Source organism: Alosa alosa, chromosome 16 (genome assembly GCF_017589495.1).
Source record: "Alosa alosa isolate M-15738 ecotype Scorff River chromosome 16, AALO_Geno_1.1, whole genome shotgun sequence".
Taxonomy (NCBI): domain Eukaryota; kingdom Metazoa; phylum Chordata; class Actinopteri; order Clupeiformes; family Clupeidae; genus Alosa; species Alosa alosa.
Genome location: NC_063204.1, coordinates 32145826 through 32168071, shown reverse-complemented (window position 1 = coordinate 32168071; position 22246 = coordinate 32145826). Strand labels below are relative to the sequence as shown.

General features: G+C 41.8%; 1 protein-coding gene across 2 annotated transcripts in view; it reads left to right on the top strand.

Annotated features, from left to right (window-relative positions):
• The window catches only part of cdk13 (cyclin-dependent kinase 13), a 78226-nt gene extending 59398 nt beyond the window's left edge, over window positions 1-18828 (top strand). For both annotated transcript variants that reach the window (XM_048266347.1, XM_048266348.1), the window contains 3 exons: window positions 47-234; window positions 10808-11350; window positions 17522-18828. In XM_048266347.1, the coding sequence (XP_048122304.1) occupies window positions 47-234; window positions 10808-11350; window positions 17522-18213 (1423 nt within the window). In that variant the 3' untranslated portion in view covers window positions 18214-18828. The remainder of the gene's footprint in view (window positions 1-46; window positions 235-10807; window positions 11351-17521) is intronic.
• Window positions 18829-22246: the final 3418 nt, after the last annotated feature.

Sequence of the window (22246 nt, the reverse complement as noted above, 5' to 3'; positions counted from 1 at the left end):
TGATTTCATTGTTCTCTGTGTAATTCCCCCCTACAAATCCCTGTAGTCTCCCTTTGTGGCAGGATTGTCATGAATTGTGGAGCAAGAAGCGGCGGAGACAGAAGCAGATACCAGAAGAGATTGTTCCCAAGGCGCCACGAAAAGAACTGGGGTTGGATGATAGCCGCAGTAACACCCCACAGGGTCTCCCGGTACCTGTGGTACACAAAGGTGTGGCCTCCACTACCCTTCCAGGTAAGGGCCTGTGGCACACCATTATGCATAGCTGACTATGGAATGCTCATATAAATTAAGCACCATAAAAAATATACAAAAATTACAGATAAAATATTTTTTTTGCCACATATTTTATTTCTCGTCTGCACTATGCAAAAAACATCTGGAATATTCTGCTACCATGTGGAAAAAGGTTTTATGGTCAGATGACACTAAGATTGAACTTTTTGGACTGAACTCCAAGCGCTATGTTTGGTGAAAACCAAACACAGCACACCACCCAAAACACCATACCTACTATGAAGCATGGTGGGGCAACATTATGTTGTGGGGATGTTTCTCTTCAACGGGGACTGGGCAATTGGTCAGGATATAAGGGATAATGGATGCTGCCAAGTACACCCAAATTCTTGAGGAAAACCTGAGTCCCTCTGCTAGACAGCTGAGGATGGGCAGGTCATTCACCTTCCAACACAACAATGATCCTAAACATACTGCCAAAAGAACAAAGCTGTGGCTTGAAGGAAAATTCTGGTATTTAGCACTTTGAGTCCCTTTTCTGGTTTGTTTTGGATGAACTAGAGTGGTCGACACCAAAATTTTGACGATTGGTCCTGTCTCGACTTTTCTGACTCGTTTTGAATCGCCTTTGACTACTTAGAGTGGCTGCCAACAGGCATACTGTAGGCTACTCGAACATGTCCTAAAACAACCCTTAACGTTCGTTTTCAAAACTGTGCAACTCACCGAGTGGTTAGTAGTGTTCGTTGATTATTAAAAGCAAATATATCGGCGCAATGTATGATTTCCAGCCGTCTTATTTGCTATTTTGGAACTATTTATTCAGACACCTCACAACCGCGGATAAACTTCCGCTCAATATTTGAACCTGAAGCATAGACGGTGGTGCAGTAATATCAATGTGCAATGAGTCTTCCAACAGAAATCAATGGGATTTTACAGAATGCCAAATAAAACACGAAAGACGAACACCACTAACCACTCGGGTGAGTTGCACAGTTTTGAAAACGAAAGTTAAGGGTTGTTTTAAGACATGTTTGAGTCCAATCTAGGTGTGCAAAGCTAATAGAGACATATTCAAACAGATTGATGGCTGTAATTAAAGCAAAAGGTAGCTCTACGAAGTATTAAATCAGGGGATTGATGACTTTTCCAACCCTGTTATTCTAGTTTTTCATTTTTTTTATTAATTTTCAGACCTGTTGCCTTTTTTCCATTATTTTTATGTTGTACGGCTAAATTTGTAAATAAAACTGGAAAAAGATTTTTTGGGGGCCAAGCAGCGAAGCTGCGAAGGCACCCATTGTGTTTCTTAGTTTTCTTATTGGGGGCCAAGCAGAGAAGCTGCGAAGGCACCCATTGTTTTTCTATTTGTTCTTATTGGGGGCCAAGCAGCGAAGCTGCGAAGCCCCATTGTGTTTCTATGATTTCTTACTATTATTATTATTATTTAACATCCTTCTTCCGCCATGGGAGTCTATGGCAGCCCATAGAACCGTCTGGTGAAAAGTTGTGAAATTTGGCACACCGATTGGGGACAGTCCCATGATTAATTTCACCAAGTTTCATGTCGGCTCCTCGAGGGCTCTAGCGCCACCAACAGGCCAAAGTTGGACGTGCGTTCACGAACGTAACTTTTGACCCGTATGGCCGATTGTCAAAAATGAGGTATCGTTGGAATCCTTGGACCAAGCCGAGTTCAACGCACCCTATGACGTCAATTTCCGCCATGATGGATTTTCCGCCATATTGGATTTTAGTGAAAGTGAAACTAAAACTTCACAGGTCACAAATTTTGTCCGATCAACACCAAACTTGACACACTTGATCTTCACATCAATCCTCACAAAAGTTATTCCTTTTCGTCTTCGAAACTAAAACCGTTCGCGCGTAACAGCCAATTGAAATTTGCGGCGAAGCCGCCAAACAGGAAGTGAGCTCATATCTCAGCAACCCATTCATCTATTATAACCAAACTTAGTATATGGACTCAGGACCCCATCAGGGGGAAGCTCAAGAAATTTGGTGACCTTTGACCTCTAGGGGGCGCTGTAATTAAGAAACATGCATTTTGGCCTGTAGCTGCTGTTGTGCTTAGATTTAAAACGCACTAGTGGTGTCTGATAATACTGTTGGAGGTCCTTAGGCCGACACAAGCCAACTTGTGAGGTCATCGTATTTTATTCGGCCGCCATATTGGATTTAATCAAAAACATCAAAAAGTTTTCGCTGGAATCCTTGGACCAAGCCGAGTTCAACGCACCCTATGACGTAATTTTCCGCCATGATGGATTTTCCGCCATATTGGATTTTAGTGAAAGTGAAACTAAAACTTCACAGGTCACAAATTTTGTCCGATCGTCACCAAACTTGACACACATGCTCTTCAGACCAAGCCGCCAAAAAGTTATTCCTTTTAGCCTTGAACTAAAACCGTTCAGAACAGCCAATCGAAATTTGCGTGAAACCGCCAAACAGGAAGTGAGCTCATATCTCAGCAACCCATTGATCTATCATAACCAACCTTAGTCCATGGACTCAGGACCCAATCAGGGGGACGCTCAAGAAATTTGGTGACCTTTGACCTCTAGGGGGCGCTTTAATTAAGAAACATGCCTTTTGGCCTGTCGCAGCAGTTGTGCTTAGAATTGAAACCCACTAGTGGTGTCTGCTACTACTGTTGGAGGTCCTTAGGCCGACCCAAGCCAACTTGTGATGTCATCGTAATTGATTCGGCCGCCATATTGGATTAAATCAAAAACACAAGAAAGTTTTGGCAGGTCACAAATTTCATCTGTTCCTCACCAAAATTGGCAGAGACCATCTTCAGACCATGCCTGATGAGTGCATTGCTTTCTGGAACAATTGACAGAAGCTTTGGCCTGTACCAGCCAATCAAAATTTCGCGCAAAGCCAAACAGGAAGTGATTTCATATCTCAGCAACGCTTTCATGTATCAAAACCAAACTTAGTACATGTACCTCAGACCACATCGGGAGGACGCTCAAGAAATGTGGTGACATTTGACCTCTAGGGGGCTCTGTAATTGACAAAAATGCATTTTGGCCAGTAGTTGCTGATGCGCATTATTTTGCAATGGAAGTCAATGGCAGCCCATAGAACCGTCTGGTAAAAAGTTATACAATTTGGCACACTAATTGGGGACAGTCCAATAATTTATTTCACCAAGTTTCATGCCGGCACCTCAAAGCTCTAAGCCACCAACAGGCAAAGTTGGACTTGTGTTCACGGACGTAACTTTTGACCTGTTGACTCGAATGGCAAAATGAGGTATCATTGGAATCCTTGGGCCAAGCGGAGTTCAACCCTATGACGTCAATTTTTGACCTCTGTGTTTAAATCACAGCAAGTGTGATCATATCTCAGTCAATCTTTTATTTTTGATGTGAAACTGATGACAGCAAGTTCCATCTAGTTCATTCTAATGTGTGCGTGCAAGGGTGGGACGGGGTGGGATGGGCAGGGGCGGTTGCGGCGGTGGGCTGGCTGGGGGAGGGGCCGGCGACACTCAGCCCTGGTTCAGCCCCACAAAATTAGTTATGTTTTGATGTGAAACTTGACCTTGTAACTCAGCCAATCTTGGGTTGTACATGGAACTTGCTGTGACTGCTTAAGGCTATATGTCTGATGCAACAGCATTGACTTACATGGCAAATCTGGCCTGCTGATCTCACTGCTTGGCCCCCTCATTGCTGCTTGCAGCTATATTTGGGGGCCAAGCGGAGAAGCTGCGAAGCCCCATTGTGTTTCTATGATTTCTTACTATTATTATTGGGGGCCAAGCAGCGAAGCTGCGAGGCAACCCTTAGTGTTTCTATGAATTCTTATTATTGGGGGCCAAGCAGCGAAGCTGCGAGGCAACCCTTAGTGTTTCTGTGAATTCTTATTATTGGGGGCCAAGCAGCGAAGCTGCGAGGCAACCCTTAGTGTTTCTGTGAATTCTTATTATTGGGGGCCAAGCAGCGAAGCTGCGAGGCAACCCTTAGTGTTTCTGTGAATTCTTATTATTGGGGGCCAAGCAGCGAAGCTGCGAGGCAACCCTTAGTGTTTCTATGAATTATTATTATTATTATTATTATTATTATTATTATTATTATTATTACGCTTCCGTCATTGAAGTCAATGGCAGCCCATAGAACCGTCTGGTGAAAAGTTCTGAAATTTGGCACACTGATTGGGGACAGTCCAATGATTAATTTCACCAAGTTTCATACCGGCACCTTGGCTCTAGCCCACCAACAGGCCAAAAGTTGGATGTTGCGTTCACGCACGCGTAACTTTTGATCCGTTGATCCGATTTTCAAAAATTAGGTATTGTTAGAGTCCTTGGACCAAGCGAGTTCAACCCTATGACGTCAATTTTGACCTTCTGTGTTTAAATCACAGCAAGTGTGATCATATCTCAGTCAATCTTTTATTTTTGATGTGAAACTGATGACAGCAAGTTCCATCTAGTTCATTCTAATGTGTGTGCAAGGGTGGGACGGGGTGGGATGGGCAGGGGCGGTTCTTGGCGGTGGGCTGGCTGGGGGAGGGGCGGCGACACTCAGCCCTGGTTCAGCCCCACAAAATTAGTTATGTTTTGATGTGAAACTTGACCTTGTAACTCAGCCAATCTTGGGTTGTACATGGAACTTGCTGTGACTGCTTAAGGCTATATGTCTGATGCAACAGCATTGACTTTACATGGCAAATCTGGCCTGTTGATCTCACTGCTTGGCCCCCCATTGCTGCTTGCCTTATTTGGGGCCAAGGGAGAAGCTGGGCAAGCCCCATTGTGTTTCTATGATTTCTTACTATTATTATTGGGGGCCAAGCAGCGAAGCTGCGAGGCAACCCTTAGTGTTTCTATGAATTCTTATTATTGGGGGCCAAGCAGCGAAGCTGCGAGGCAACCCTTAGTGTTTCTGTGAATTCTTATTATTAGGGGCCAAGCAGCCCGAGCTGCGAGGCAACCCTTAGTGTTTCTGTGAATTCTTATTATTGGGGGCCAAGCAGCGAAGCTGCGAGGCAACCCTTAGTGTTTCTGTGAATTCTTATTATTGGGGGCCAAGCAGCGAAGCTGCGAGGCAACCCTTAGTGTTTCTATGAATTATTATTATTATTATTATTATTATTATTATTATTATTATTACGCTTCCGTCATTGAAGTCAATGGCAGCCCATAGAACCGTCTGGTGAAAAGTTCTGAAATTTGGCACACTGATTGGGGACAGTCTCATGATTAATTTCACCAAGTTTCATACCGCACCTTTGAGCTCTCTAGCCACCAACAGGCAAAGTTGGATGTCGCGTTCACGCGACGTAACTTTTGATCCGTTGATCCGATTTTCAAAAAAATTAGGTATTGTTAGAGTCCTTGGACCAAGCCGAGTTCAACGCGACCCTATGACGTCAATTTCCGCCATGATGGATTTTCCGCCATTTTGGATTTCATCAAAACACTAAAAAGTCTTCAAAGGTCACAAATTTTTGTCCGATCGACACCAAATCTGACACACTTGATCTTCAGACCAAGCCTCACAAAAGTTATTTGTTTTCGCCTTGAACTCAAACCGTTAAGCCCGTAACAATAATCGAAATATGTGGCTAAGCCGCCAAACAGGAAGTGAGCTCATATCTCAGCAACCCTTGCATGTATCAAAGCCAAACTTGGTGCATGGACTCAGGACCCAATCAGGGGACGCCAAGAAATCTGGTGACCTTTGACCTCTAGGGGGCGTAATTAAGAAACATGCCTTTTGGCCTGTAGCTGCTGTTGTGCTTAGAATTAAAACGCACTAGTGGTGTCTGGTAATACTGTTGGAGGTCCTTAGGCCGACCCAGGCCAACTTGTGATGTCATCGTAAGTGATTCGGCCGCCATATTGGATTTAATCAAAAACACGTATGAATTTTCGCAGGTCACAAATTTCAGCGGATCCTCCAGCGAGACGAGTGAAATAAGTGTAGGCCTATCTGTCATCGGCATCGCCATAGGCTATTTGCTACGATATAAGCTACTGTTAGGCCTACAACAAGTCGCGATTTAATAGGCTATCCAATCGCTATGCTGTTTTCATGAACATTGCAGGAATCCACTTCATTCATTCATTCACGAGTGGGTCAGTTTCACTTTCGCAAACACATTGAATGAGCACTCATAGCCTACCACTTCCACCTAATGTTATGTCTCTTAATATGAATTAAGAAGTATTTATTGATCAGGAAAACATTTAGTTTATTTTTCTTTCGGTCCGCGGTTCCATAACACCATTCAGTTGTGCCGCAAATTAACAAACAGAAGCACCGGGCATAATCTAGCCTAAATTCATGGCAATTTTTTTTTTAAATCCGAGGGCCCCCCATTGGCTGAGGGCCCCTGTGCACGTGCACACTTGGCACAAGCCATGATCCGTCCCTGAGGCTATTGCATCAAACACCTTTTGATACACCCAGTCAGGCATCCTCTCTAAGATGCGAATAATTTACAGACTTCTTCAAAAACAAAGTAATTTCTATAAGGGAGGCTATTGGTAACACAAGTAATATGTTTGATAGTACACCCAAAAACAGCCCCCCCAAAAAAAAGGTTCTTTAGCAATATTACTCAATCTGAGCTTGGTAAAATTATAACTCAAACCGGCTCCTCAACATGTGTTTTGGATCCAATCCCTACTAGATTCCTCAAAAATGTATATGATAGCTTAGCTCCCTTTATTCTTAAGGTAATAAATACCTCATTAGAAACATGTATATTTCCAACTGCTTTTAAAACCGCTGTTGTGAAACCTTTACTTAAAAAGTCAAATCTTGACCATACCAATCTGAGCAACTACAGGCCTATATCAAATCTACCGTTCCTGAGCATAGTACTTGAAAAAGTCGTTTGTAATCAGTTAAATACCTTCCTCAACGAAAACAGTATCCTTGAAAAATTCCAATCAGGTTTTAGATCAAATCACAGCACAGAAACAGCTCTAGTAAAAATAGTCAATGATCTCAGACTAGCTACTGACTCAAACAAAGTCTCAATCCTTATTCTTCTGGATTTGAGTGCGGCATTTGACACCATTGATCATAGCATCCTAATTCACTTCTAAGTGGGTGGGTCTCTCTGATAATGCTCTAAACTGGTTTCAAACCTACATTACTGGCAGAGATTTTTATATCAGTCTAGGAGATCATGTGTCGGAAAAACATGACTTGCCTTTTGGTGTGGCCCAGGGGACCTGCCTTGGTCCCCTGCTATTTTCCCTATATATGCTTCCGTTGGGAAACATCATAAGTCAGCATAATGTAAATTTCCATAGCTACGCAGATGATACCCAATTGTATATTTCTGTGGAGCCAACTAACCCAGATGGCCTTTGCTCCCTCACTGCATGCCTAACCTCCATTAATCAGTGGATGAGCAAAACATTTTTGAAACTAAATGATGACAAAACAGAGAGCGTGAGACATTGTTCTTAGTAATCTGGGGAACTTGGCGCACCAGGTCAAACCAAAAGTAACAAGCCTCATGTCATCTTAGATGCAGAGTTAAGTTTTAAGCCCCATATCAGTAAAGTTACTCAGACAGCCTATTTCCACCTGAGAAACATTGCCAAAGTGCGGCTCTTTTTAACTCAACAAGATGCAGAAAAACTAATTCATGCCTTTATCACTAGCAGGTTAGACTACTGCAATGCACTTTTCACTGGTCTTCCCAAAAAACATCTAAAGAAATTGGCACTCATACAGAACTCTGCGGCTAGACTTTTAACTAAGACCAAGAGAGAACACATCACCCCTGTGTTGGCTGAACTGCACTGGCTCCCTATTTCCTATAGAATTCATTTTAAGGTTATGTTAATTACTTACAAAGCTCTGAATGGCATAGCACCTTCATAAATCTCTGAGCTTTAATATCTTATCAACCACAAAGGAAACTTAGATCATCCAATTCTGCTCTTTTAATCGTACCCAAAGTGCTCCACAAGCAAAGTGGAGAAGCTGCTTTTATCCATTATGCCCCAAAACTATGGAACACCCTGCCTCTGTACATCAAGCAGGCGAGTTCAGTAAATATTTTTTAAAAATATCTGAAAACATACCTGTACAGGAAAGCTTTTAGTTCACTCATCTTATCCTGTAGACTACTTTTTCAGATTATTCTACATCTGCTGCCATTGGAGGGCGCAGCCAGCCAGAAGCAGATGGGCTCCCCCTATTAAGTCAGGTTCTGCTCAAGGTTTCTTCCTGGAATATGGGAGTTTTTCCTTGCCACAGTTGCCATATGGCGTGCTTATGGGGGGTAAAGGGTTAAGGCTGCCAGTCTTATGACATGTTATTGGGGGCCAAGCAGCGAAGCTGCGAAGGCACCCATTGTGTTTGTTAGTTTTCTTATTATTATTCCTCTGGCATGGGAGTCTATGGCAGCCCATAGAACCGTCTGGTGAAAAGTTGTGAAATTTGGTTCACTAATTAGGCACAGTCTCATGATTAATTTCACCAAGATTCAAGTCGGCACCTCGACTGCTCTAGCGCCACCAACAGGCCAAAGTTGCACATGCGTTCACACACTTCTGACCCATTGGCCTGATTTTGAAAAATGAAGTACTGTTGGAATCCTTGGACCAAGCGGAGTTCAACGCACCCTATGATGTCAATTTCCGCCATGATGGATTTTCCACCATTTTGGATTTTGTCAAAAACCTTTAAAAAGTTTCACGCCTCACATAGTTTGTCCGATTTTCACGAAACTTAGTACATATGATCTTCAGACCAAGCAGCACAAAAGTTATCCCTTTTCCTCTTCGGAATTAAAACCGTTTTCCCGTAACAGCCAATCGAAATTTGTGGCGAAGCCGCCAAATAGGAAGTGAGCTCATATCTCCGCAACCATTTCATATATCATAACCAAACTTAGTATGTGGACTCATGACCCCATCCGGAGGATGTTCAAAAACTTTGGTGACCTTTCACCTCTAGGGGGCGCTGCAATTAGGTAAAATGTGTTTTCCCGTAACAGCCAATTAAAATTGTCGGCAAAGCCGCCAAACAGGAAGTGAAGTGATATCTCAGCAAGGTTTTCTCGTGTCAGGACTAAACTTACTACATGTGCTCAGGACCCAATTAGGAGGAGGTTCAAGAAATTTGGTACATTTTGACCACAGTGTGGCGCTATAATCAAAGGAAGTAGGCTCATATCTCAGCAATGCTTACACATATTGAAACCAAACTTGGTACATGGACTTGAGACCCCATCCTGAAGACGCACAATAAATTTGTAGTCTTTTGACCACTAGGGGGGGTGCTATAATCACAGGAAGTAGAGTCATATCTCAGCAATGCTTTCACATATAGAAACCAAACTTGGTATATGGACTTAGGACCCCATCCTGAGGACACACAATACATTTGGTGACCTTTGTCCACTAGGGGGGCGCTAGAGATACAGGAAATTAGCTCATATCTCAATAACGCCTTTACATATCGAAACCAAACTTGGTATATGGACTCGGGACCCGATCCTGAGGACGCACTTTTTCGTATCGACACCACACTTGGTACGTTGATTCGTGAACACATCCTAAGGACCCACAATTAATTTGGTGTGCTTTGACCACAAGGTGTGCTATAATTATCAACACTTTCACCGATTTAAACCAAACTTGGTATGTGGACTTAGGAGTACATCTTGAGGACACACAATAAATTCGGTGACCTTCGAATCCAGTCCAGTCCAATCCAATTCAATCCAATCAAGTCCAATCCAATCTAACACAACACAACACAGTCAAGTCCAGTCCAATCCAATCCCAACTCCTGCTTAACTGCTTGGCCCCCTCATTGCTGCTTGCAGCTATATTTTTTCTATATTTTTGATATGTTGCTGAGTGGATCATAAACGGACCCAGCAATGAAGAAAAGTGATTGATAATGACTGACTGACTATTATTGTGTTACATGCTTCAAATGTAAAGCACTTTGAGCTGCATTCTGTGTATGAAAGGTGCTATACAAATAAAGCTTATTATTATTAATGTGTGTGTGTGTGTGTGTGTGTGTGTGTGTGTGTGTGTGTGTGTGTATGTATGTAAAGAAAGTGTGTTCTGTAAGTGTTCAATATATTCATAAAGTAAAATACAAACCTATAGTGTGAGTTGTGCTAAATTAATAAATACCTACTGGGTTACACTTTACTTGACAGTATGGACATAAGAGTGACATGACACTGTCATGAATATATCATATAGTCAGTCAGTCAATGTTTATGACGTAGCGCTTTTGTTATTAAGTGACATTTGTTTTTTGTCATAAGAAGGTTTAGGGTTAGTTAGTTAGGTTTAGAGTTAGGATTAGGTAAGGATTAGGGTTAGAGGTTAGGATTAGGGTTAGGGTTCATGTGTCATGACAGTGTTATATGTTCATGACAGTGTCATGTTACTCTTATGGAGATACTGTCAAGTAAAGTGTTACCAAATACTGTGATATACCATGAAACTGACAGCATGATGAAATCAGTATTGGTGCATCCTCCAGTTTTGTTCACAAATCTGTTTTATGTCCTTGTTTTTCACTTTCAGATCCTAAAGATGTAAGCCCACAGTTGACACAAGAGCAGTTGGCGGTGTTGTTCAATTTGCTTAAATCCAAGAATACTACAGGCACAGCATCAGCCTCTGCTCAATTTTGCCATGCCATTAGCTCGAAGATGAACTTGGAAACTCTGCAGCAGTTGACCAGAGCTCCTCCTACAGGACTTGTTGAGCTTGACAACCTTAATGAGACCCTTGCTCCACCTCTACCCGCCTCCCATACTCCCAAAATACCTCGTACTCCACCACTCCCTAGACCTCTGTCGCCCCTCCCTGTTAACAGTAAAATTGATGGGGGAGAGGCATCAGAAGCAGCTGCCACACAGACAGCTGTAACTATGCTTCTGGCTCAGCTGTTGAAGGTTCAGCAGCCTCAGCAACAGCCAGAGGGAGAAGGCCCAAACCCTAATCCAGGAGGAGAGGGGGCTGACTTGCCTAAAGGAAGAGTCCCACTTGGGTCAGCAGTGATATCTTCTCTGTTGCCTCCATCCGAAGTCAGACAGCCTACTAAGCCCAGCCCAAAGTCTCCAGGTGAACTCTTATTTAAAGTTAATGCATCTTGTTGTGCCCAAATTGATTGCTTGTTCTAAGTGGATGACTGGAATATTAAGACAAGCCATAGTAGACCTCTCAGTTGAACATATCCTTACTTTTTCATAAGCTGTAGCTATGTAAAACCCAACAATATCCCTGTAGATATACTACCGGTCAAAAGTTTGGGGTCATTTAGAAATTTCCATTCCACTCCATTATAGACAGAATACCAGCTGAGATCAGTTACATTTTTTTTTAATCAGGGCAGCCGTTTTTAAGATTACATTATGTTCTTACATAATAAAGGCCTTCTACACTTCAGCGGTTGAGAGTGTTCTAACTGGTAGCATCATCACCTGGTATGGGAACTCCACAGTTAGAGATTGTAGTACTCTGCAGAGAGTAGTGCGCTCAGCTGAACGTACTATAAGAACTCAACTCCCTACTCTACAAGAAATCTATTCTAGAAGAGTACTCCTAAGAGCCCAAAAGATTCTGAAGGACTCTTCTCATCCTAACAATGGATTATTCCTACCGCTGAAATCAAGAAGACGCCTAGATGTAGTCACAAAGTCAGAACTGAGAGACTCGGGACAAGTTTTTATCCCCAGGCCATCCGAACTCTGAACTCGCACTCATTCACTCCTCAGCACTCATGATTCACCCCCTACACACACACACCTACATGACTTTTTAGCACTTTTACATCCCTCTCCCTATGCTACAGATCTTTTATTTATTTTCTTATTTCAGCACACATCAAAACACACACACACACACACACACACACACACACACACACACACACATATCTGACTTTCTCCAACGTTTGCACATCTCTATAGAACTTTTTATTTATTATTTTTGATTTCTCCTCCATCTATCTACCCATGTCCTTGATTGCCTAGCCTTTCTTACTTACACACTTACATAATCACGGTCATCACCTCACATACATACAGCACACTGCTTGCTACAGTAAGCCTCCTCTACATACTTGCTGCACACTGCCCCCTCCCCCTCCCTACATACACAGCACATTGTCTTCAGGATCTTCTCCAACACACCTCCTCTACATACTTACAGCACACTGCCCCCACCTACCCACACACACACTACACACACACACACACACAGTCACTGCTCCGATCCCCTCCCGCCCACACACACATCTTCACTGTCATCACTCACATACATCATACATACAGTACTCTGCTTGCAATAGTAAGTCCCTTCACCATACTTGCAGTACACTGCCCCCCCTCTCCCCTACCTACACAGCACATTGTCTCATGAGGAAGCTTCTCCAACACACATATTGCACACTGCCCTCTCCCCACATACACAGCACACTATCCCATCTCCCCCGTCATCCCCCCAACACACACACCAAGACCCCTGGCAGTTGGGTTAGCCCCCCAATCCTCCCCCACCTTTCTTATGCAGCCCTTGTCACTTAAGGCGAGACACGGCAGGTGAAAACATCGTTTTTTCATGCACTGGTCAATTTCGAGATTTTGAGCTAGTATGTTACCTTAGCATGTATTCTATCACACTACTACAACAAAAACGTCCGATTTACACATTTAGGTGTTTATTTCATTATATTGTGTCTACTCGCGCCTGTATATTTCTCCTAAATTCAGCAAAAGTTAGCATTCTAACCTTGCATGCACTCCCGCGACCGTGGTCCAAAACAGATCATGTGACATGTGATATCACTACCGTTGGAAAGCTCTGTTTTTCCTGTATCACGCTATGTGATCCATATATGGACACTTCCTTTGTATCAGCAACCAATGGCGAAAGTTCAAAGGCGAGTCTAGGCTGAGAACGGAATCTCATTGGCTGTCTTTCAAGGCTGTTTTCTCAAAATGAGTTTCCTCTGAGCTCAAAAACTCCACTTCAGAAGCACGTACATACACCAAACTTTCTAGACTTATGCCTAACTATATGTCGAAGATTTCTACAGAGGGGTTTGTTGATATATTATTCCTAGCCTGACTTACATGACATTTTATGCCTAAAAACATGGAAAAAAATAGATTTTTTAGGGCTAGTGATATAATTTTCTGATTTACAGGATAACAAAAGTAGATATTCATAAATCCCTCTGTAAATGTTTCCCCATCTAATATCTGAACACAATGAAAACATAATTTTGAAACTGGCTGTATCCAATGCTCAGGTTTCGTGCCTTAAAAAATGTATGCAGATTAGCGCGTATTTAATTAGATAATGCCTAATTTGCATATGTAAACATTAAATTACAGCAAACTTGTAATACATTTTTTTCTCATATTAATGTAAGTAATCAACTGGGGAAGTTTCATAGTGATATCTGCTTGTTAAAAATTTTACCCTATTCACCTGTAGTGTCTCGCCTTAATCTAAAAGCTATCTTAAACCTGCATGTGTTGCGCCAGTAGAAGGCATAAAATATGAATCAGGATAGTATCCCTGGTAAGAACTTAAAATAATAGTGACCGTTGACAGAGTGCTATGAAATGCATCCATCTTTCTGAATCGCGAGTGAGCTGAATCCATTCAAAATGGTAAAACAAGACTTTAAATAGTTCAATGCATATGTGACAGAAAAACAACTTTTTAATGCTATTAAAATGTATTGTGGCTACCATAGATGAAAATGATGTCTTAACAGCATTAATAATATCTAGGCTATTTGCCAACTAGCCTACTCGCAGTAATGTTAGATTTGTCGTGACAACAGTTGCTCTAAGGAAAGAAACCGTATGCTTTCGCTCCGCTATGCCATGCTAACTAGAAGTGGTCAGCAGATCAGAGAGGGTCGTAAAATACATGAGAGCAGAGGAGTACAGTGTTCGATAGCCCGGGAGTTCATGTATCCACAGCTGCAGAAATGAGCAAAACACCTGCAGCCAGCATTGAAGTCAACGACACGAATGGCTCAAGTGTCACGCATCGGATCAACTGTGTGAGACACGCATCTTACGCATGCCCGTAATGCTACAATTTGATTAAATACAAGTTAAACTGAAGACGGAATCTGTTCATTTTGTAGGCTACAGTTTGCTGGTTAGCCCACATATACCTGATAATCTGATAGATAACTGATTCAAGGTGGGACAATGCTCTGCCTTAAAACGAGCTACGTTCAAATTCACGTTAGCATGGAATGTTTTATTTGTCAAAGAATAACCAAACGACCAAACTCACTAGCCTACTACAGACGCCTGTTAGAGACTGACTGAAACTAAGTAACTTAAACAATAGAACTTGGATGGAGGGGATAATGACCTACTGTTAAATTACATAAAACACATAGGGTTCTATCTTGCACGTAGCGCAATTGACTTCATACACTGGTGCGTGTATCATTCCTATTTTGCATTGAACGCACAGCGGAATTTCCCCTCCACAGATGCACACAGACGCAGGTCGTTAAATTAGGAAATGAACTTGAGCTCCTGGGGGTGGTTCAGCGAAAAGAGGAGGCGTGTTCCGGCGCAAACATTCCCTGGTGCTATTTTACAGATTCAGAAAACAATTCCGCCACCCACCCATTCCGCCGTGGGTGAGGGGAATCTCTGATACTCTGATTATCATCCAAACATCTTGACCCATGCTGTGCCCTGATTCAGTGCTACCAAAGCTCCGCTTCTATCCTCTGTCTCTGGTCCCGCGCTGTACTGTGAGAGAGGGAGTGGCTACAGTAGAGCGGAGAAACCCAACGTGTGCTTCTTATACCAATATATTTAACAATATCTTTTGCACTTTTTGTGACACTGCACTTACTGGTACCCCGTATCAAGACACCTGCCAAGTCTGAAATCAATCCCATGAACAGTTCGACAGATATGCGGTTAACACACAAACACGCAGATGGGGGAGTGGCTACAGTAGAGCGGCGAAAGCCTATGTGTGCCTATTTTACCGATATATTTACTGATATCTTTTGCATATCTTATCCAAACAACTCTTACTCATGCCCGTAGCAAGACACCTGGGGCTTCATGTACAAAGACTTGTGTGGAATTCCTACTAAAACATCTCGTACACGAAAACCACCCGAAATAGAATAAACAAAGTTGATCCAGGCCACCTTTCCACAACATTACAATTTCTCGATCATATTCCTATAATTTGCACACAAGTGTGACAACAATAACGTGAATGCTTTGGCCTACTCAAGGAAAGTCAAATGAGCCTATGCGGTCAATGACACTAAGGGAGATAGCTTCAGTTTGCGCTTATTAGTCAAGCTATAGCTATTCACTTGGATGATCCTGTCCCATATGTATTTCTTTTTAAATAAAAATGGCCATTTGCCATCCCCTTGGTACGCTTCGCTTCTACAAGGGTCTGGGATCTCGGCTATTGACGAACGTTTGCAAGCTGGATGTGTGGACTCTGTAGAAGTTTGAAACGATTGGATCTGATTTCACCCAATCGCTAACGTTTGGCCGTGACGTATGTTATGCGCCAGTTCGATCGTGAACTAAGCTACCCTACAACGCTCAGAAATTGTATACAACAATCATTCCCCACCAAAGTGAACAAGATGGATGTAAATGACCATGCCAGCTTTGCGATACAAATGTAAGAGTTAGTGGAAGAATAGCAAATAGCAGATTACTATTCAACAGTAAGGTTGAAGATAACATATTGTAACGCCAAAGAGAAGTTAGGAGATGGGGTGGCTGATATATCGTTCCAAAACTCCGGTAGTTTATTTCCTATAGATGTACAGTGGAGATGAAAATCGAGCAGAAGTACGTAGGAAGGCAATTAAGGCCAGGCTACCGGAGATGGGAAGTGAAAACTTCCGGCAAATGTTCAAGGCATGGGCTAATCACCATGTCGTCAGAGAGTAAGGAAACACGATGAATTGAAGTAATGGCTTATTTGACAACATTACTATAACCCGTAAAAAAAATTGAGTTATGGGGCGAAATCTCGTGGTATTTTCGTTTATGTTGAACGATGAATTCTAGAATAGCGTATTAATAATAGGCTGGCGCGTCCTCTTATTTGGGTTGCCAAATTGGCAAAGGCCAACTGTCAGAGGCAAGCTGAACAGATGACAGTCGTAGTGTTATCCAATTGCGCCAAAGTCTAGAATCAGTCAGTTAACATTGGTCGTATAGTGTTATCCAATTGCGCACAGTGTGATTTTTCAAATGCGTGCTTGATGCTGTCACAAGTGTCCCTAGACCAGTTTACATAGCATGTAAGCTACAGTATGTTTTGGCACTATACATTGCATAGAAAATTGCGTTTAAAGTTTTTGTAATGATGTCTTTAAAAGTCCTTAGCAACCAAAGGAATACACCCACTCAATTACAACTAAATGTTACAAGTAGTAAGTAGTAAGTATTTGGGTACCTAAAGAAATGATATTAAAACAAACTAAAGCTTGCATGCTTGACTATGAAATTATGGAAATTAATTTAGACTTAATTTAACTTCTTTCATATATATGTTCTTTAAGGCATGTCTGAATCACAGAGTGGTATAAAATGCTGCCTTCTAACATGCCTTTGTTTTGACACATTTTGAAGCCAGCATAGATGCATCCCTCATGCTGCCAACAAAATGTGTAGCTGTTGGTAAGAGCTGTGCAGTCGAGGTTTACCTTATTCTGGTTTCTGGTATCCTAGCAACAGCTTTTTGTGTTGCTATCTTTTATAGGCCATCCAAAACAAAATTCATAGCTGGTACGGCAAGTGACTCGTTAGATAGCTGAAGGCAGCAGGCAGCTGCCTTCCATTTAGGACAAGGCCATAGCCTATATCTTTAGGCTGTTTGTCCAATTTTCCCAATCTAGTGACATGATTGTATGTCTCTGAGAATCATGTTCTTAGTCAGAGGCTAGGCTTGACAAGACTGCCAAAGTTATTTTGGGCTGGGTTTATGCCTATTTAATTTAAAATTCTTAACTTGGGACTGTCTTAAGTTAGGACTGTTCTGTGATGGCCAAATTCCTATCCTATAATGAGCTAAGATATTTTCCTAAATGTAGTTAGGGTACATGTTTCTGTAATACCAAAAATCTAAATGAAATCCTGTCTTATCTCAGTTTAGGATCATAGAGTTAGGAATTTTCTGTAATGAGGCTCCTGCTTCTTACTAATTTTGCACAAGCATTTCTTTGATCTGTTGGCTAATATATGTTTTCTCTTGCAGTATCTATTGGAAGTGAGGTGCTGTCTTCTTCCAGATCACAGGAGTCTTTGCCCATCTTACCTCCAGACCAGAGACCTCCAGAGCCTCCTGAGCCACCCCCTCATTGTGAAGATCTGGACTATCGACAAGGCTCTGAAATCAAACAGTGTCACTTGCCCGAGTACCCTCCTCCTCTGGGTGTGGAGGGTCCTAGTTCTGAAGGTGATTTCCTTGGGCCTGCCCACTTCCCCTCTTCCAGTTTTCCAGATGGCTACCTAAGTCATATGATGAGTGGGAAAATACCAGTGCACACTCTAAGGGATGCATTTTGTGGCATCCATAAGCAAGAGCCAATTGCTGCCGGTACGACAGTGCCCCAGAATTCTTTACCAGGGGGAGTTACAGGAGTTGCAACAGCGGGGTCAGGGGGAGGTACTAATAACATAAACAGAATGGTCTTCAGTGGTGATAAAGACCACCGTTTTGAATACAGTCAAAGCCCAGTACCGGTCAATGGTTCCTCCAGCCTCCAACTTTACAACCACACCATTTCAGGAAAGGATGGTGCTCTGCCATTTCCTCCTTCAACAGTGACATCTCACCATGGCCAAGCATGGGAATCACCCTCTCAGTCTGGAGCCCCACCTCTCCCCCATGGATTTGCCCCTCACATGAGCACTGCATCATTGAGAGGACAGTGTCCTCCTTTCTGACTGCCATTCTAAGCCCTTATGCAAGGAATATGTTTACTGGATTCTTAATAATATTAAGATACTGTTTGAAGATATTATACTCCTCTGTAATAGACACACTCCCAGGGTATCTTTTATGGTGAGCTTTTCCTGCTCATAATTTTTGTGTGTGTCTGTATATGCTTGGTTTCATCATCATTCATAGTTTGAAATTTAAAAGAACCTTTATGGCTAAAGACTGCTTCACCAGCACTTCCATAGGGACAACTGTGTTAAGACGTTTTGAACTACTGAATAAAGCTGGAAGAATCATTGTATGTATGCGTTAGACATTAAATAATAATCATTTTTAAGATCTTTTTGAACACCTGGAGATCATCTAATTTTTCACTAGAGGATTTAAATTAGACTGTATAGAGACCAGAAGCACTTGGCTGACTGAATGTATGGAAATCTACTGAATGATGTTGAAAATCAGGTGGTGTTGGTAACAACACCCACCAGCCCTTGTGTAGATCTTTGATAAAGTTGAAAATTATTTTTTAAGACATTTAACCAAGCACAAAAAAATGTGCAACCAATGTCTTTTTATACTTTTTCTCTGGCCAGAATTTATTAAAGAAATGCCAACAATAACTCTGGTGTGCCGTGTGCGTGAGATTAGCCAGTTTTATATTGTCTTGGGTTGCCGTGTGCGTGAGATTTTAGCCAGTCTTGTATTGTCTTGGGTTGTAAATGATCACATTACCCATTCATCACATTTTTGAATTGCTGTTTCATATCCTTTTGATATGTATCCTAGTACAGCGGTCCCCAACCGGGCCGCGGGACATTCCTAACCGGGCCGTAGCCTACGACAAGAGTTTAAAATAAAATGCATGCAAACTAAATAAACTCAATTTAATTCGCAATAATGTCACATTCGCAATAATACCCACTGGGGATGGTGAGCCAGATACCTCAAAGAAAAAGAAGGGGTCATTCAATCACTGAATATGGACGAGTCATATTTAAAATATGGTTTCGCAAGAGACCGGTGACTCGCATGCACCAAGTCCTTAATGTGTGGTATTTGGCGATAAGTTGTCAAACGAAGCAATGAAACCATCAAAGCTAATTTGACATCTAGAGTCCAAGCATCCTACACTTGCTCCACAAACCCCTTGAGTTCTTTGAGCGTAAGAAACGCGAGCAAGAAGGACAAAAAACTAGTGCGTAAAGCAACCACATCGGTGAACGTGGCTGCGCTAAAAGCCTCATAGTGGCTAGTCGGATTGCTAAATCTAAGAAGCCCTTTACTATTGGGGAAGAGTTAATTCTGCCTGCTGGTAAAGGCCTGTGCAATGAACTTGGGGAGGCTGCAGCTAAAAAAATAGCTCAGGTACCGCTTTCTGCAAGCACTGTCCATAGGCGAATTGATATGTCCGAGGATATTGAGGCACAGTTGTTAGAGAAGGTGAATGGGTCACCGTGGTACGCTATCCATATTGGTTGGTTGCAGGTTACTGGCCAGAGTGTTTGAGTTGCGAGAGCCGCTGCAGAGATTTCTTACAGAAAAAGTCACCGTTAGCTGCATATTTTAGTGATGAGGGCTGGGTGTCAAAACTCGCTTACCTGTGTGACATATTCGGGTTGCTTAATGACCTCAACCTGTCACTGCAGGGGAGAATGACGACTGTCTTTAAACTGGCAGATAAAGTCGCTGCATTTAAAGCCAAGCTTGATTTGTGGGTACGACGAATGGATCGGGGTGTATTTGATATGTTCCAAACAGCAGAGGTGGAAAGTAACGAAATACATTTACTCACGTTACTGTATTGTAGTTTTTCTGTGTATTTTGTATTTTTTAAGTAGTTTATAAAATCGGTACATAAAATATCCCATACGTTACTTGAGTAAAAAAAAAAAAGTTAAGACTAAAGAAAACAGAAAGGGAGAGAAAAGAAATCGCGCCCTAAACCACTAGCCTAGTGATAATGATCAGCATGTAGCCTACAACAGGACATGAATCAAGCTGGCGCCATGCAGTCTTTCTGAAAGTGATTTTAGCAAGGGAGAGTGAGCGTGACCTTAGACAGTTTTCACTATGTTTTGTATACAAAATCCAGTTAGTCAAACTTTAAATTTCGTTTGACATTTATGAAGTTACAATATTCAGGTAAAATAAATATATGGTGGATATATATATATATGTATATGTCTTCGAATATATATATGTATATGTCTATTAGAATATATATATATATATATATATATATATATATATATATTATATTATATATATTTTGTCTATTTGAAATTTTCACCATACATTATATTAAAACACACATAAAAAAATCCAAACATAAGAGTTATGTGTATTAAAGTGGAATGACACAGGAAAAAAGTATTGAACGTGCCTACTGAAATTTCTTCAATACTTTGTGGAAAAGCCTTTGTTTGTAAAGACAGCTTCAAGACATTTCCTGTATGACAAAACGCATTAGTCACAGTATCAGGTGTGACTTTGGCCCATTGTTCTAAACAGATTCCAGGGGTCCCTCTTGTGAATCCTGATCTTTAGTTACTTCCAGAACTGTTTAATTGAATTGAATTGGCTGCCTTCAAGTCTTTCTGGAGCTTTCTCCCAGTGGTCCTTGGCTCTTGGAATTGTCTATCCTTCTGACTTTCGGATCCTTCGGAGATCCTGGCAGTGATGTTTCTTCCACTTGCAGATAATGGCTCCCATGCTGCTTACTGAAGATTCTGTAGTTTTGAAATGCATCTGTAAACAGTTTCATTGATATGTTTTGCCACAATAAGGTTGCAAAGGTCTAGGGAGAGCTTTTTGCTTTTATCCATCATGAAATGTTTCTTGTGTGACACCTTGGTAATGAAAAACCTTTTTATAGCCCATCAATATACTAACCAAGCTTATATTAATTTGCACAGATAGAAAGGATAACTACTCTAACTACTTACAGATTCCAGCTCGTTCCTTCCCTTTCCTTGCCTTAGTGCTTTTTTTTAGCTTGTTCAATACTTTTTCCCTGTGTTATTCCACTTCATTACACATGACTACTTATGGAGTTGTTTGGATTTTTTATGTGTGGATTACCTGAGTTATTACTAATGCCTGGTGAAAATGTTGTACACCCGTATTCCACTTTTCAAGGGCCCTCTCCTCCATTGGGGCCCTATACTTCCCACTCTCCCCCCCAGTTTGACGCCCTTTAATCTGCTGAACCTTCTGCTCGTTTCCAAATATAAAAAAAACTCTCTGCAACTCAACATTGGCCTGCCTGCCTCAGCTGCCTGTGAGGGGCATTTCAGTTGTGCTGGATTACTGTTCACTGCAAAGCGACACAAGGATGAGTGCAACTAACTTTGAAAATCAACTACTGCTCTTAAAGGAGAACTCCGGTGATTTTTCACATAGATCTCCATTTCTCAACGTCACCGAGTACTGTCGGTATGAACAAAACTGAAACAATCGGTTTTACCTAGCTCGAAGCTACAGCTACAGCTACACACTGGGAGCATGAACATGGCTGCCTTAGCTGCTGGCTGCAGCAACTCGAGCTAGGACCAAAGTCCTTTTCAGGCAAGTACCTCCACTTTCGGCCATATTGCAACACTTTTGGCCACTTATCGTGCATCTATTTGCGGCAGAAATGCGTGTCGCGTAAGGCTTCCGACACCAATCTTGCTCCAGCAGCGAGATCACAACAGATGATTGGCACGATGTCTTCACAGCACACCACATGATTGGCTCAATGTATTTTACAACACACCACATGATTGGCTCAATGTATTCACATGTCAACGTTTTGCCGCGGAAGGGTTGTGATATTTGTAGACAACTGACTAACCCCATGCATTACTATGGAGGATTTTTTGAGTGGTGTATCTCCTCATTAGAAAGTCTCTGGTAAAACTGGTTGTTCTGGTACCCCCAAAAAAAAAAAAAAAAAAAAGTAAGTAACTTTTATTAACGTACATTTTAAATGAACTACTTTTTACTTTTACTTAAGTACATTTTCAGATCGGTATTTTAACTTGTACTTGAGTAATA